Source organism: Hippoglossus stenolepis, chromosome 16 (assembly GCF_022539355.2).
Source record: "Hippoglossus stenolepis isolate QCI-W04-F060 chromosome 16, HSTE1.2, whole genome shotgun sequence".
NCBI lineage: Eukaryota > Metazoa > Chordata > Actinopteri > Pleuronectiformes > Pleuronectidae > Hippoglossus > Hippoglossus stenolepis.
The window spans coordinates 13,164,983-13,181,812 of NC_061498.1; the positions used below are offsets into that span (position 1 = coordinate 13,164,983).

At 42.0% G+C, this 16,830-nt stretch overlaps 1 protein-coding gene across 1 annotated transcript; it reads left to right on the forward strand.

The window, feature by feature from the left end:
- The first annotated feature begins 4,863 nt into the window (after positions 1–4,863).
- mafk (v-maf avian musculoaponeurotic fibrosarcoma oncogene homolog K) lies at positions 4,864–16,764 on the forward strand. The gene is made up of 3 exons (XM_035180181.2): positions 4,864–5,153; positions 11,461–11,539; positions 11,631–16,764. Exons 2-3 carry the CDS (start codon positions 11,495–11,497, stop codon positions 12,069–12,071), a joined length of 486 nt encoding a protein of 161 aa, XP_035036072.1. The 5' UTR covers positions 4,864–5,153; positions 11,461–11,494; the 3' UTR covers positions 12,072–16,764.
- The last annotated feature ends 66 nt before the right edge of the window (positions 16,765–16,830 follow it).

The following is a 16,830-nucleotide window of genomic DNA, read 5'->3' on the forward strand; positions in this document are numbered from 1 at the left end:
AGAATATAATTTCATTTGCTGTTTTCATCCTGTTGCTTCACTGGATTCACTTTCTGGCCTAAAAAAAACAAAGCAGGTGACCTAATATTTGCACAGGGTTTTAAATTCCAGGGCTCCAACACAAGGTGGCAGCGCAGTCCCCATTTTTCCCACACTAAATTAAAATCATTCCATGTACAGGGTGGAATATTAGTTGGCCTCCTACCAGAGCAGAATTTGAAAGAGCAAAATAAACAAATACAGATGAAACAAATAAACATGATGTCAAATCCAAACAGAACAATCAGCAAATATAAAAGTAGAAGCATTTTGTGATGACTGTGAACAAAGACCATACACCTGAAATAAGAGCAATTTAACCACAATACATGTGCAGTTCCACACAGATGACACAGTGGAATCAAATGTCAAATCTGACAAGATGCAGATTGTTGGAGTGTGAAGTCAGTGAGTAAGTTGGAAATCTTAGAGTCATGATGAGTCACACACTGAGGTGACGTAGATGTGGGCTGTTCTGAGAAATGACCGCACGTAAATGTTCGTCCTCACAGCTGTTTTCATTCTTTGACAAAGTCCCTGCCGGGAGGAAAATGAAGTAAGCGCATCAGAGCTTTTTTACCGCCCTTAATAATGTCCATATTTAGTACCGCCCATGGTCAGCGGCAGCGATTTGCTCATTCCTCGAACATTACTAAACCCTGACAAGACTATCAAGTATAGAAATGAGCAACTCTCAACTGTTGTACTTTCCTTAAAATCCCAAACTTTGACTTTGGCTATCAGGTGGTTTTCAGCATAGTGTAGCTTTAAGAGGGTTTTACAGCCGACAGGTAACCATGGCCTGCTCCAGCTGTCGCCTCCACTGCCACCAGCACTACTGTAGCTCCGTCATGTTTCCTTTCCACACAGCTCCAACCCTCCAGCCGGGTTACGTAAAGTGTTTTTCGTATGAAACACAATTTGATGAAGTCAGTGGAATGTTCAGTCAGCGCTCCAAATTGAATCTTGTGTCATATGGGAAGTCTGCAGATCTGCAAAAACAATTCTTTCACTTTTGAAATTACACATGCAAGGGCCCCCGACTGGGCCACAGGCTGCTGTCTAGTGTGTCAGGTACTCTCACTTAGCTGGTCCTCAACAATGTAAAAAACACTTTGAGGTAGAAAATCGAATGTATTATGGATTCGTATTATAATTTTAGTCTGCCTGGAGTTTGAGATACTCGGCATGGCTGATATTAACCCCTTTGTTCTCTAATAATTCGGAGTATTTGGAGGAAGAAATGATCCCTTTACAACAGGGGGCCCCTTTGTGCGAGATCAGATTTCTGAGTTCAAGAGTCTGAGTCAGAAAGGAGCGAGATTAGTGAGTCAGAGCTACTTCCTGTAATCTAAAACGGCCTGAAAGAACCTGGACCCCACAGCTCGCTGATCTGACGAAAGCGCTGGCGTCTGCGGCACATGGTGCGCTGTTTTTGTTTTGTTGGACGGATCGGGTGTATTTCAGGTCATCTGTGTACGCTGCTGCCAGATGGACAGTAATTGGGCGGTATGGCATCGACTGAGCAGCTGGATGTCTGACTGATCTAGAATAGCAGAGGTCATCCTGCAGAGACTTTCTCTCACCAGTTGTTCTTTTTCTCTTCCAGCCCCTGGCAGATTCTGCAGGATAATATAAACACAATATGCCAGTAGTTTTTTCTCTGTTTTGTTTTTCTATCTTGATTCTATGTATTCCCCACTCTACCACATTACTATCTGCAGTTGTTTGATTTCATTTGACTCTAAAATGTAATTCAATGTTATCTTATTTAATCATCTTAATGGTTCTCATTATATCTCAATTGGATCTCTTATGTAATGTCAAGAAATCTAATGTAATCTAATCCAATGTAGAAAAATACAATCTCGACTAATCTTTAATCATCCCTTCTCATCTAGTCTCATCTCTGACGTAATGTAATCCAATTTCATCTAATCTATTGGGATCTAATCTCATGTTCTTCCAATTCTCTTTCTCATTTCTTTCTAACCATCTTTACATCATGAGTATCTATTATATCAATCTAATATATCATACCTCTGTGCATCTCTAATCTCATACAATGACATGTAATCCACTCTATCCTCATTTAACGAGATCTAATCTAATCTCATTTCATCCAGTTTTTTGTAACCCAATCTCATCTCTGATTAAAGCTCATGTAATTGATTCTCATCTCAGATTATTCCACTTTATCCTCATCTGGCTCTATCTCTAATCAAATCTATTTCAATCCAATCTCCTTAATTTAGTAATTTATCTATTCTAAATCTCATATTCACTCTAATTTGATATAATCCTCTTTGTCTCATCACATCTCTAATCTAATGTGATAAAGTTGCAACGCATCATGATCTAATTCTATCTAAAACAAACTAATCTGTAATATGAACAAATTGAAACAATACCATCTCAAATCGATTCAAAATTAAAGTTAATCCCACATAATTCAACTACTTTATACCAAATTCTTAATCTAATGTAATCCAGTCTCATTGCATCTCATTTAATCCCATCACATTTGTAATGAAATGCTATCTATTTTGAATGCAATGTAATCTAATCTCCGGATTTCCCACCTCTGCTGTAACCTAATGTAACCCTGTGGTGCCTCATTTCACTTCATTTTATCACACTTCACCTCTATGATAATCTAGAGTAATCTTATCCTATAAACTGTTACTAGATCATAAAGCTGGTTAAACACTTGCATCTTACCCAGAATTCCTCATCATCTCCGATCAGGCCCACCCTCTATCTGTAGTGAACTTTTGATTCCACGTGTGTTTCTGAAGAACAGTTTGATCCGATGAGTCAGAAAAGAACGACAGGAACCTGAATCGAGCACAAGCTGAGCATGTGGCACAGAGCCGGAAGGTAAAGGGGATGAATACTCAGGAGTTAGTGAGTTTGGCTGGAAGCAGGACTTTGTGGGTCGAACAAAGGAATACTCCACGTGTGACTCAGAAAAGTCAATATTCAGTGTTGTTTGTCTAACACCACTGCTTTGGGAAAAACTGAGAAAGAAAGAAAAAACCTTCTCACAACACAGAGAGACGTCTTAACGGCGAGTGTTCAGGCCTATTTTTGGTCTAAATAATCACCTCATTCAATTCTAACTGTAATTCTAATTTACTGTTCAAACTTTATCTCCAGATCAATATTACATCATGGATCTGAAATGCATGTGCGTGTCCTTATTGTGTCTGTGTGCTTCCTCTTGTGTCTCTGCAGTGGCTAAACATAGCAGTGTGAAACTGAAATCATCATGGAACAAAAATGATCCAATTACGATGCTGCTTTTGTCCTAAAATGGTCAATTAAAAAAAACTACGACTTGTTCCCCCCACTAGTCTGTCAGCGATAGCAACTTCACGCTGATGTTTGATGACATATTGCAGACTGTTTGATTTCATTATTGAATTTCTGTCTGTTTAGAATTTGAAAAAAAAAAACAACAAGAAGCTATTTGTTGTTCAGCGATCAGCAGGAATGTTGTCTACACAAACTGTCTCACATGAATGAATCAACTTTATAACCAATTTTATTGCTGTATTTAACAATGCCTCAGCACTATAATTAGAGTTAAGAGGAACACAGGTTCCAGATCCACACGATCACCTGTTCAAATGCCTTCCTTCTGCAATGTGACTGCTTAAAAAAAAATCTTATGTCAAACATTTTACAGCTGTGCATTTGAAGTTAATCCCACAAATAACTAGAATAGCACTCAGCAGGGCCTCTGCCAAGGGCCCAACATTCCCCTTAAATTCAATCAAGATGCACCAAATTGCACACGCTCGTAGATCAGTCCCGTAAATATGCTGTGTTTGTGCATCAAGATCCATGAATTATTCCCCTGGGAAATCAGCACACATGTCCAGATCGGCACCAGAATTGAACGGGCTCCCTCATGTCCCATCCCTCTCAAGTTTCGTGGAAATCAATTTAGTAGTTTTCGCTGACAAACCAACAGACAAGTATACAATGGTGAAAAAAAGAACTTCCCTGGGTAGATCTTAATATCAAGAATGGTCATAATTATTAATCATATGCTAATTGGAGAAGATATCCAGCAAGAAACGCATCACTAGTCCACATAATCTTGGTCTAGTCAGCAGAAACCAATGTGGAAAATGTATTTCCCTCGTCTTCTTAGCTGCTGTCTGAACTTTGTAACCCATCGTGTCTATAGTGTAAACACTCTGGCTGCTGTTTTTCACAGGCACCACAGTCTGAGGCAACCTGCAGGCCCAGGTCTTTTCTCTCATATCGGATAAACGAACAGTGGGAGACCCGTGCCAGCGAGGCCCCTTAAAAGGCTCCTGACTTAACATATTTACATTCAGTACTTAATTACCCAGAATAACCTGTGACGATACTGGGCAGCAGCGCAGTTAAAATAAGAGAAATCCTGTGACTGCCGGGGCTACTACACCACATACTTTCCTCAGGAATGGAATGCAGCTGCTGCCGCTCAAAAGGAGGGAGGGAGGGAGGGAGGAGGAGGACTATTTTTCTCTCTCTCTCTGTTTATGCACATTTTGGAAAACCTTGTTGTGTAGACCTGTGGTGGTGGAGAAGAGAGTGATGGGCCGAGGAGACAGAGAGAGAGCAGCAGGTTTCATGATGACGGGGACCTGAAGGTTTCCTTGACTTTCTGGCTGTGACGTTGGCATCCTGAAGTGACTTTGTACAGATTGGTTTTGTAAAGTAAGCAAAAGCAAGTCCCCAGCAGTGTCTGTCTTCTATTTATGGCCTCACCCTCCCCACCTCCTCCTCCTCCTCTCCACCACCATGCCCCCCCTCCTCCTCTTTCCCAGACTGACGTCAGCAGAAAGTTATTTTCATGAATGGAGGGGGCGGTCACGAGGAATCGGTGACGTGAGTGCTTGCGGAAGCAGAGCGTGGAATGTTGGTACATTGTTGTTGTTTTGTAGTTTTAATTTCGTACGAGGATTCGCCGCCGGTCAGTCCGCCGCCGCTGGACGCGTTTTTACGCACGGACCGTGTCCAGTTTCTGAGTCTCCTCTGACGGAAAAAGCCGCCACTTTTCCTTTTTTGGGGGGTTTTACGCATTCTGGTCCACAGATATATCCGCGTCCACAGAGGTGAGCTTGTTTTTTTTTTTTATATATTGGTGTAAGATGTTTTGACATTCCTTTGTAAATAGTTTGTCACAGGGACACGTCGCGGCGTGTTTGTCACGACGTGTCCACCAAATGTCCGTCATATGTCCGAGTTTATTAAGAAAGTTGGTGTTGAGTTTGTGGATGGTTTTCGCGCGGACACGTGTTGTGTTGAAGTAACATAACACAATGACTTAAAAAAGAGCGCATGGAGGAGCGCACAGGAAAAGTGGCTAAAAGCGGTCAAAAGTAACTTTGTAGAAATCCTCATTAATTAGATTTCCTATTCTGCCAGATTTCCAGTCGTTTTAATGCTTTTGGTGATTTGTAATAATACGTTTAAGTGGGTTAATATGACAGGGAGTGAATGATAACAGGGCATTCCTTCAAATATGACACAATTTGAAGACTGCGCACATTTAACGAAAAAGGTTGTATTTCAATTACGCACTATTTTCTTTAAATCGACGTCAACATGACATATTACTTAACTTTGTTGAAGTTATTTGTGAGAAAACGTCATAAAAGCTTATTTATTAATAAACTGGTCGTTACCATGAGATAGAACGTGTGTTTATTGAGGTTTGTTCATTTCTAACCAGCTTGCTGTCTCCCAAACGAGCTTACTGGGGAAACTGGAAGTGAAATAAACTCAAATGTCTGACTTGCATGTATAAAAAAAATATCATATAAATAACTTTCACATCCCCAACTCAGCACTGTTGTTCACTTCTCATTCTGAGGCGGAGGGGTTTATCACAGGCAGCTATAATGATGCAAAGAAAAAAAACAAAAAAACAGCAGAATATAAGTTTGACATTGGAAACAACACGTGGTGTGCATTTTAGACATGTGGGACAAAGGGCACGACGTGGAGTCAGACCACCAGGGCTGGGTGGCCTTTCACAGGGGAAACAAGCAACAGCAGGAGGAGGGAATATTTCCACAAACAGTAAATCACCCCCAGAGAAGGGAAAGGGCTTTATCTCATCTTCCTGTTTGGGCTGGACATACATCTTTAAGACCTGGGTGATGACAAGGAAACAGTATCCTGGGAGTTATTTGTTATAATTACCTCATAATAACAACACTTTTATCTTAGGATAATGACTCCTTGGCTGTCTTTTAAGTTTGCCCTTTGTCCTGTATGGGATAACTTGGGTTCTGACCTTAAAAAAAACAAAAAAAAAACACCATTGTGATTAATCGATGGAAAATATTTGTCTTTGAGTAACTTGTTCCACTGATATGGCCACACACGTCTGTTCTCTCTCTGACTCCCCGTTGGTCCTGGTGGGCGCACAGTGCGTCCGCTGCGCTCGGAGAGGCGGTGGGAGCGGGTGCAGTCCTCTGTCATGAGGTTACCATGTGGTTACATCTCCAAATTCATGATGTCTTCTTTGGGATCAGGGAAGTTGGACTGTCTGACTCATTCTGACACCACAGTGTGTGTGTGTGTGTGTGTGTGAGAGGGACAGTGATAAGGCACATCAGTAGAACCCCCCCCGGAGACACAGGATGAAGTTTAATCCAGTTTTGCACTATATTTGTCATTTTACTGGTCAGTGGTGATTAAGAAAAAGCGACAATGTTCTTGTGGTGGAGTGTTGTGCAAGTGGCATAGCTGTGGTTAGTGACGCAATGACTCACAATGAACACGTCCGTTGTGGTGGGTTTGGCTGCTTTAAAAAAAAAAACTATGCAGGGTTTTGATTGTTGACTTTAGAGGCTGCTAATTTTATATACGGATGAAAGTGAGTGTCACACTGGTGAATAACCGAGGGCCGCCCCTCCACAGTGACTCCCTGACAGTTTCACTGTGTGTGCAGACCGCTCACTCGGCCACCCACGGTGACCTGCTTCTCTGTCACAGCTCAACCTCTCTGTGGCCCAGAAGCGCCAAGTGGTTTCATCTGTGAGATTGTGTTATTGGGAATCCCTCGTTGGTTCCCAATGAGGCCGATTTGCTGATTCAGTTGTTGATTTTCTATGTCCCCCTCCATAGTGACTCAAACTCCACATCTTCACAATATTTATATGTCGCTGTTGATGGAGAAACTCAGGAATCTGGAGGCTGCTGGGTTGTTGAATGTATTTTCAGCTGAGGAGCTTTGGTTTGTTTTGCCATGTCAAGCTGGAAAGTGAGACGTGATGCAATGCAAGCATATCAGAGACAGAACATTCATATTTCCCCGGTGCTTCCCACATTCTTCCCAACTTTGGACGGGTATATGCTCCCAGGTCTTTTTGCATTCCTGACATTTCTTTGGATCCCAGCGTCCCTCGTATCTTTGCTCAGACATTTTAGAGACTTCTCCTCCCTTTTCCTCACAAACGTTCCGGCGGCCATGCCAACCATTTCCAAGGTCCTCTGTACTTTTCCTTCCTTCCCATGAAACAACGGGAGTTTCCAGGAAACGTCAGATCGAGAGGGTGTGATTCCCTGCCGCTGGTCGCTGCTTTTACCAGTAAACAGCATGACTCACTGCTCAGCTATGCTCTCCATTTCCTTCACATAATATCCCGCTGAATGTGCTGCGCTGGAGAAAGAGCCGAGCGAGGAACCTCTCCACCTCCCTGAGACAGAAAAAACTGCAAGAGAAGCTTTCTGGAGCTTTCTCTCTGGAATGTGTCTGACTGTCAAGGGCATGCAACAAGTCTGCTTTCTGCTCAACGTGCTCCTGAACCCAAACAGGGAAGAAGGAGAAGAAAAACAAGGAGGCCAGACGAGCCAACTCGGCATTTATCAGCCCCGAGCATGAGCGCATGAGTCTTTTTGATGTGCTGTTTATTTTAGGAGCAGGCCGGGGGCCCCTCAGTTACCTGCTGGAGCTGAAGTGCAGCCTTGAACTTGACCAGATGCCTGACTTTAGAAATATAAACACTAGCCATCAGTGAACAGGATGAAAAGGTACACATAGGTTTAGATAGTATCCACACAAACTGTCACAAATGAGTTCTTCAACAGCTGTTTTTTGGTTTATGTTGGTTTGCGCAGATGAATCCAGCCCTTTTTCTTTTCTTGAGACGAGTCGTGGAAAGGTCCAAAAACAAGCCTCAAAAGAAACTGTGCACACCCAAAAACCATTCAGCCGTGCATATCAAATAAAACACTCAGCAGGTCAAGCAAGTATGTGCGTATATAGACAGTCGGTCAATAAACTCTCATGTTTCTCTTGGCTCTAGTGATAACAATGCTGAGTAAATAGTGGGTTTTTGGTCTCAGTTATCAAAGCAGCAACTTGAGGAATGAAGCATCGCTGCCTGCTGTTTGAGAAAAAGTAGAAAAGTGAAATGATTGCTGTGTTTACTATTCCTTCCACCGAAGAAAGATGGCAGACGTCTGACTTCCACACGTGTGCACTCAGGCGACCTCTGCCGTGTTTGGGCCATGTGAAAGGCTCTCGTCTGAAATTCCAGACATTTTGTGAATTTTGCAGCCGTTGTTTTACAAGTGGGATCGGCTGAACTCCACCCCCATCGCCTGAGTGCATCACAGGACACATTTAGACTGCATGTTCCCTCTCCGTGCATGTGAGGGATTGCACATGTGTGTTCGCTCAGGAATGTGGTTTTGCTCTTTATTTCCCAGACATCTGTAGCTTTTCCTTGAGGTGTTTTTCTCAGACTTGGGGAAAAAGGGAATAATATGAGTCCTGTTTTTTGTTTTTACCGCAGTGAGAAGCCGTGGCTTGTTGTGAAACATGTTTGCCTCGATCGTCTCTGTGGCAAAAAATCGTAAAGAGTGGGATTTGGCTGCATGCGTAACACAATTATTGTGTTTCCTCCGAGGAAACTTTTGGCATCTTGATCAGGAAAACCTTGTCCCTGTGTGAGTTGCAAAAACATAAGCACATGCTCAAAGAATCTCAGGGAAACAACCTGGCCTCTCGCTCCGAGCTGGAGGCCTCTTGTATGGAGAAAGAGAAAGGGAGGCCCCCCCACACCGCTTTTCCATGATCCCCCACTAAGGAATATACCCAGGGACCCCCCTCTGACGCAATACCACTTAAACGAGGCTGTTTGGGCCAACTTGCTGTCGAGGCATGTTTTATTTTTGCTCTTCATCTTCATTTGAAGCTTCTGAAGTTGCAGTGAAGCAACTCTTCTTGCTGCGTGTTTTGCAAAAAAAAACGAACCAAGGACATCAGAGAGAGCAACAGATGTTCTCCAAGTCTCCAAAACAGCAGTTCATTTGGCTCTGGCTGTAGCTGTTTTTCTAGTGGTGTGTGTGTGTGTGTTTCTCATCTGCTTATTTTCCAAGTTAGGATTCTTTGAGGTTCGTCTGCTTGTGACAAAAAAACACCAAAGCAGATTCTGCAGACAAGACACACGTTCAATTTAAGCTATTATAAGGCCAGTGACTAACGCCTGGATCGCAGGAACAAAGTAGTTTTTCATCCTCGGCCTCTGCAAAGTCCTGTAAAGCGACATTTGCAGCGATATAGTATGAAGTCGTGATGAATATCCCAAAAGGAGCAGCCACACCCAGAGGGTTTTGCTCCATGAAAGCTGCAGCGACCGGGCCTGCAGAGAATATTTGCCCTCTCACTGACATATCACTTATCGCATGCTCACTTAAATTGTTTAGTTGGCAGAAATTTGTGTCAGCACCGTGGTCTAAATATATCCAGCAGAGTTAAATAAGGGCATGGAGCAGCTCAGGAAAGCCCTGCGTGTAAGAGGATACAACTCGGCCCCACCAATCGATAGACTACATTGTCTCCCATGCAGAAAATACACCAGTGACTATAAAGGAAACTATTCCTGCCTGACACTCTATCCCCAGGAATTTTCCACACGCATATCTGCCGGCCCCGTAAAGTTCAGCATAACTGTAAATGTTATGCTGATGTGATGGTTTGTTTTAATGATGAGAGGGAGGCTGTGGACGGACTGTGTCCCTGCAGAGACGTCAGATAAAAAGGGGGAATTCAAGGGATAAAGATCACAAAAACACGCCGCAGGAATTCTGGACACAGGGTGCCTTTCACTTATCAGCACAAGTTGGTGCCTCTTATTTGTACTATGTATAGGCCGTGTTGCGGTTATGAATGAGACTTGTTTATCCTTTTGCTGACCATGTGACTCGCACTCCCACGCCCATTCGCAGGGTGTTTCCATGGCAGCAGCCGAGCATGGAACAGTGCACTCGTAGTCAGGCTGGTCTGCGGGCCCTGAAATGGAGCCTTGGGGGGATGTGTGCCTCTCACAGGATCACAGCTCAGCGCTCTCGCTTATTTTGGCCATGGCGGCAGTCTGGGAAGCATGTGGCTCCACTGTAATGAGCACAGAGAGGCTTTTCTAAAAACTGCCCTGGCAAAATGAAAAAAAAATAAAAAAGCAACAAGAAACAAAAATGTTTTGGCAGAGGGCTTGAATGCAGAGCTGTATGAAGAGAGGCTGCAGGTTTCTAATCCTGCCTGGTCCAGTGAACTACATTGTGGAAGCTCTCCTCCTCTTACAAGTAAATAAATAAAGTATTTAATGGTGTCAAGCTGCCCTCTACTGGCAGCTGCGGCACTACTGCCATGCAAGCAGAAATATTGACACGTGCCATAACCCAGGAATGTTGTTGTGATCCCTCTTAAAGTGGTTCAAGTTAAAGGGGCAGTCAACATAGAGATGCCTGTCTTTTTCCAATGTCATGCTCAGAATCTGCAAACAGTGATATTCACTTAAGTAAAAAATACCAATACCGCTTTTTAAAAGTACACTTATAGTAAAAGTCCTGTACTCATAATGTTATTAGAGTGAAAGTACTGGGAAAAAATAAGTACTCGTTAGGCAGCCGGCCCTGTGAGTGATATATCACAGATACATTGTATAATAATACAATATGAAATATCATATTGTATTTTATATTGTCACAGATTAATTATTAAGTATATATAGCACAGTAGAGTTTCAATAATATAAAAAGTGACTTTTTCTATAGTGCATATCAAATAAGGTTAAAACAACATCAATAAAAAACATCAAAGATCAGTCATTAAAAAGCTTTCCTATAAAAATGTTTTAAGCAATGATTTGAAAAAACCTCAACTCCTCAAGTCTAATCTTACTGAATCAATTTTATTGTGTATTATAAATACTAATGTTGTAGCTGTTCAAAATAAAGCTAATTCAAACTATAAACATTGGTTTATTCAATGTGAAACAAACACCTGTCATTTTGAAAGTGAAACATTTTTTGTTTAAAATAAATCTTAATACCTCTGAACTTCATGTGCATAGAGAGAACTTGAGCATTAACACGATATTATTTCCTCTTCATCTCGCTTGTCAGTGAGTCTTCTGTGAGAGCCGGGCCCGTTGTCTGCATGCAGGGAATGACGACTCATTTCAAGACGAGCAAAGCTTTAAAGGTAAGTGCGAGGAGTGTGGGAAGTGTTTCTTTGGACTTGACTCGCATCCAAGACGTGCTGCTGTTCCTCACCCACTGCTCGTGTCCTGCAGGTCAAGAAGGAGGCGGGCGAGAATGACCCAGCACTCAGCGACGACGAGCTGGTGGTCATGTCCGTGCGGGAGCTCAACCAGCACCTGCGTGGGCTGACCAAGGATGACGTCGTGCGGTTGAAGCAGCGGCGGCGGACCCTGAAGAACCGGGGCTACGCTGCCAGCTGCCGCATCAAACGGGTCACCCAGAAGGAGGAGCTGGAACGGCAGAAGATAGACCTGCAGCAGGAGGTGGACAAGCTGGCCCGGGAGAACGCCAGCATGAGGCTGGAGCTGGACGCCCTGCGAGCCAAGTACGAGGCCCTGCAGTGTTTCGCCCGGACTGTGACCCGCGGGCCCCTCTCGCCGGGCAAGGTGGCCAACACCAGCGTCATCACCATCGTCAAGTCGGCCAACAAGCACAACAACCCCAGCCCGACCCCGTTCTCGACCCTGTCCTAGTGTCGACAGGGCTGGGCTCTCCTCGTCCTGCCTGGTCCTGCCCGGCTCTGACCCTGCCTGGACCCACTCATCCTGCACTGAGAGGACGCTCAGTAGTTAGACTGAGGGATGGGATGGGGGTGGCAAGCTCCATGTGATGTTGTTCTGAATCCACCATCGTCGTTTTCCTCCTTCCGTCTGATTTACACATTCTACGTTGTCTGTGCACTGTGCAAACCCCCCCCAGACCACCCCCCCAGCACCGGCAGGGTTATGGTGCCTCTGTGACCCCCCTCGTCCCTGACTGACGGCAGAGATTTGTTTGACATGCCTTTAATGTGGCAGCACTGGCCTAGGACACCTCGTACACCTATTTCCATTAAGCGTAGAACACAAGAGATTCAAGTCGCGTGCATATGTGACAGCAAAGCCTTCTTCCAAATTATATTTTCTTAACTCAAAAGTGCCTCAGCTGTTGCCTCAAACAGGATCCACGATTGATCCCACATGTAGTTTAACACCTCTCCACAGCCACATTACCAGTGATCTCCACCCCGATATGTTCCCTCGTCTCTTCTGGAGGGTGGAGAGTTTGGTTGGAGTGAGATCCTATTGGCCAATGGGCTCCAGTCAACATCAGTTTTTTTTTTTTTATTTCATGCAAAACGTTGCTCGGTGGTGAGTCATGCCAAATACTTTGATGATTTGGGAGCTAATCTCAGATAATAGTCAGCACCCTCCAGGAACAGTCTTTAGAGTTTAAAAGGAAAATTTGGAATTTGCTTGAAAGCCCTGTGCCTTTTTGTCAACCGACTGGCAACTTACCAAAAAGATTGACAAACACGTCGCAGTTATCTGCAGGGTGTCTGTCTTTCAGGTATCTCAAAGCAGCAAATCAGTTCCGTTTTTAATTTGCTGTCTTAATAGCTCGTCGGCCAAACGCTCGACTCCTGCCGGTGTTTTGCTTGAGAAATTGTTGAATCTGTCAGTGGGGCTGAAAAGTGTTTTTTTTTCACAGTGAGCTGTGATGATGAGTTGGAGCCTGATGGGACGGCGCTGTCAGATTCCGTTTGCATCTTTGCAGTCCCCCCCCCATTCCACTCGAGAAATTAGTCACAATTTCTGCTTTTGATTATTTGAAACGAGTTGAATTACACTTTATTTCAACAGATCTTTTAAACTCTTTTTATCTGACCCCGTAGACTCGGGGGGGACTAAACATGTAGAAAATTGAGAAGTGACTACGGATCATTTTGGACCAGATTTCTTTGGATGCGGTTGGTTCTCACACTCGTCCGGCGTCAGTCATTATACAGCACTTATAAGGAAACTGTTAAGATGCAGTATAAACAATTCACATAAGAAACTGATCCCGGGAATTTGAGACGATGACAGATAGAAGCTCTTCTTGCATTTCGGAAAGTTACTGAGGCTGAAAGTGCACAATGATTTAACGTGGTTTGACCACTTATTGCAAGGTCAAGCCTTTTTACGTAGCTGAGGGTGGTTTACTGCAACATGCAACAGCACTTACTGGGTGGGGTTGTGCCTCTTTCCTTTATATGCCACTCTTTGGTAGGTAATCCATATTGGATAAAGTGTAATGAGAGCGGTTCTGACGAGTGAAATGCAATCAGGGTCACTTCCTGTATATTTAGAGATTTACAGTCGTCACTCCGTCCAAATACAAATCATTCCTACCGCTGGGTCACGAGAAGTGCTGCTGCCGGTGTTGGTCACTCTGAAACAGTAGCTCTTTACTTTGCTTTTGACACACTCTTCTGCAAGAGAACTCCTGACGCCCATCTCTAGTAACAGTGGTGTCACGGCAACTACAAAAAAAACAAAAAACAACAAAAAGAAAACGTGGTTATTAACACCTTCCTCCTGTTGAACGTTTTGAGATATTTAAAATATGATTATCACTTGAAATCAAGCCGTTCTTACCGAGGATCCATTCCTAATTTGGAGTGAAGTGAATAGAGATTGCTCATGTCAGGATTTTCTCTTGGCTAAGAGGACACGACTGTTCTTCCCCTGTTCCATAGCTGCAAAGAACAGTACGGGGAACTTTGCTGCTGTACAACCTGCTGTGATTTTGAAGCAGGGGCATTGCTGTGTTCTTACTCTTTTTTTTTGTATTTTCACTTGGTTTCTATGTTGATACAACTTATGTTCCCTTTCTGATACTTAGTTTTATATGCATATACAGTATATTATAAATATATATATATTACATATTTTTCTATATTTATGTCTTTTACTATCCTGGGAGTGGTGTGATTATGTAATCATTCTTTAAAGTCTAAGTATGTTGATGCTGACCCTTTTTTTCTGAAAGAAAAGTTGTATTCACATTTACAATGAGAAAACTATTCTCATAACTTAAGCCTTCTTTGTGAGTATTTATAGCCCTTGAATAGTTCTTCTCAGCACAATTAATATTCGTCTCATCCACAAATCGGACAGACGTTGACTATGGTTACAAATAGGCCGCAGTTCATTATCGCTAAATGCTAAAGAATTAACTGTTTAAGAACAGAAACTATATTTTGACTGTTGGTTCACACTGTCGGTGAAGAGCGTCATATTTAACATCATAACTTGTAAATCCTTCATAATATTGCAGTGAAACAACAGGCAATACAGATTAACATTTAATGAAGTGAGAGGTTACAAGTCAAACTATCTATGCAAAGGAATTCACATATTTAACATTAAGTCTGGATCATTTGGATGGAAATTTATGCCAAACATGTGCTCTTTAGCACCGATATCAATTATCTCAGATATAGAAATCAATTTCAATTTGAAGGGCACTAGAGCGGATACCTCCACCAGTTCCCTTATGGAACCACATTCAAATACACTAGATGCAGAGTTTTATGTTTTCTTTTTTTTTCATCAAGATCCATGAATTATTCTGATAAATTAACAAAAAATGTTAAAGAAAGTGAAAACAAATTCCTAAATCCACCCCCTGATCTGGATCCACACGTTGAATATGTGCTTTCCTGACCCATAATGGATCCTTCCATCAAGTTTCGTGGTGGTGCGTCCAGTTGTTTTTGCGTAAACCTGCTAGGTAACACAGACAAACAAACGTAAACGTAATCTCCTCGGTGGAGGGAATAGTTCAAAAGAAAAGAGAATATTTCATTATTTGTGTTCCTAAAACGAAGAGTTAACCGACATGTAAACCTTTGTGGACTCTGTGTCGTAACGCAGACTTTGTGTCCTACTCTAAACACGATATTTGATTTTGTCGACAGTTTTAAATGACGATGACTGTGACGCTTTTGTAACCGCAAAAAATATATATACTTTACTTTAACTTTACCTGAAATTAAAATTCCGAAGCTGCTAAAGTTGAAGGTCATTGAGGAATTTAAAGACATGTTGCATGTTTACACAAGTCATTTTTTCAGCACATTGCAAGAAAATACTGCTCAAAGCAATTTCTGAGAAAAATACAATGACCTCTTCAAAAACCGAGTGCTGTTGAACGAGGCGTAATTTTCAGTCATTACTGTATTTGGATCACGTGAATGATTTTTTGGTAGCACAGTGTATATATACATTTATATAGAGATATATATATTTACTGTGCCATGTTAGAAGACAAACCTCTCAGCAGGTGAATTCAGATTTAAACCTCCATCCAGTTACCCAGCAGAGGTCCACTCATGCTCTGAAACACATGTTGCTCTCGTGTTATTTCCACGTGTTATAACACTTGCCAGACACAATAATTTCACGTTATACGATAAAACAATAAAAGCTGCAACTTAATTATTTTTTTTCAAATCACTTTAGGGAGCATTATGCAGATATGAATATTTTATGGGTGAAAAAGAGGCACAAAACATCACCTACCATGGGTGTTTACTGAAAGTGGTCTGAGCAGTAGAAGCGAGTGAAGCTTGGAGCTGTAATAGAACTGTTTAAGGTATCAATTGTTATTTTACTTTCTTTTATATATATATATATGAACCATGACAATGCAATTGTATGTACAACAAACGAGGTGGCTCATCTTGACCATACGTAGGTGTTCAAGATGAGTTTAAAATTTCGTCCTGAAAACGTGTGTCTTTGAGTAAATAAGCTTTCACACACACAAGCTTTGCCAGCCCTACAAGCTACAGTGTTTGACTTCAGCCGTGTAGAAAGTCGAGATTTATTACTGTAGATTCAAGAGATTTATATGTGCCTATAAATTCAGTCAAACAAAAAAGAGCTCCATGGTAGTAGGAATGGAGTTTGTGTATGGATTACATGGTTGTGGGTGATGTAATGGATGAAATTCATTGAATGTTAATTCAACAGCAGCAGTTTCTATGTCAAGTTTGTACTTGGAAAATTATTTTTGTTTTGGTCTCATGGCAACACACTGAGGCTCAATGAGTGACTGTAAAGAAGGATGGTAACAAGGCAGCATGTCTGTGAGTATGTACCCCTTCACAACTTGTCATTATTCTGCTCATATATTTTTTATATTTATTTCATGAATTTGTGTAATTAAAACAAAAAAAACCACCTAAATTATTTGTTATTTTACATTCATTTATTTACATGTTTTCTCAATGAACTACCCTCATGTACAAATAAAATCTGTATTTGTTTCTGCTCTGATTTTAAGTATGGTAAATTATTCCTATATATAGATCTGCTGTCTGTTTTTGTACCTTCAAATAAAGCTTCTTTCCTCATCTAAAAGTGCACGATTGCTCAATTCAACAGGTCCGAGTTACAGGAGAAAAAATAATTTAGCAAATGC

Excerpts from the sequence above, each read along its gene's own strand:
- mafk (XM_035180181.2), top strand. The coding sequence starts at position 11,495 with ATGCAGGGAATGACGACTCATTTCAAGACGAGCAAAGCTTTAAAG. Across the intron at positions 11,540-11,630 it reads AGACGAGCAAAGCTTTAAAG|GTCAAGAAGGAGGCGGGCGA; the intron begins GTAAGTGCGAGG and ends CGTGTCCTGCAG.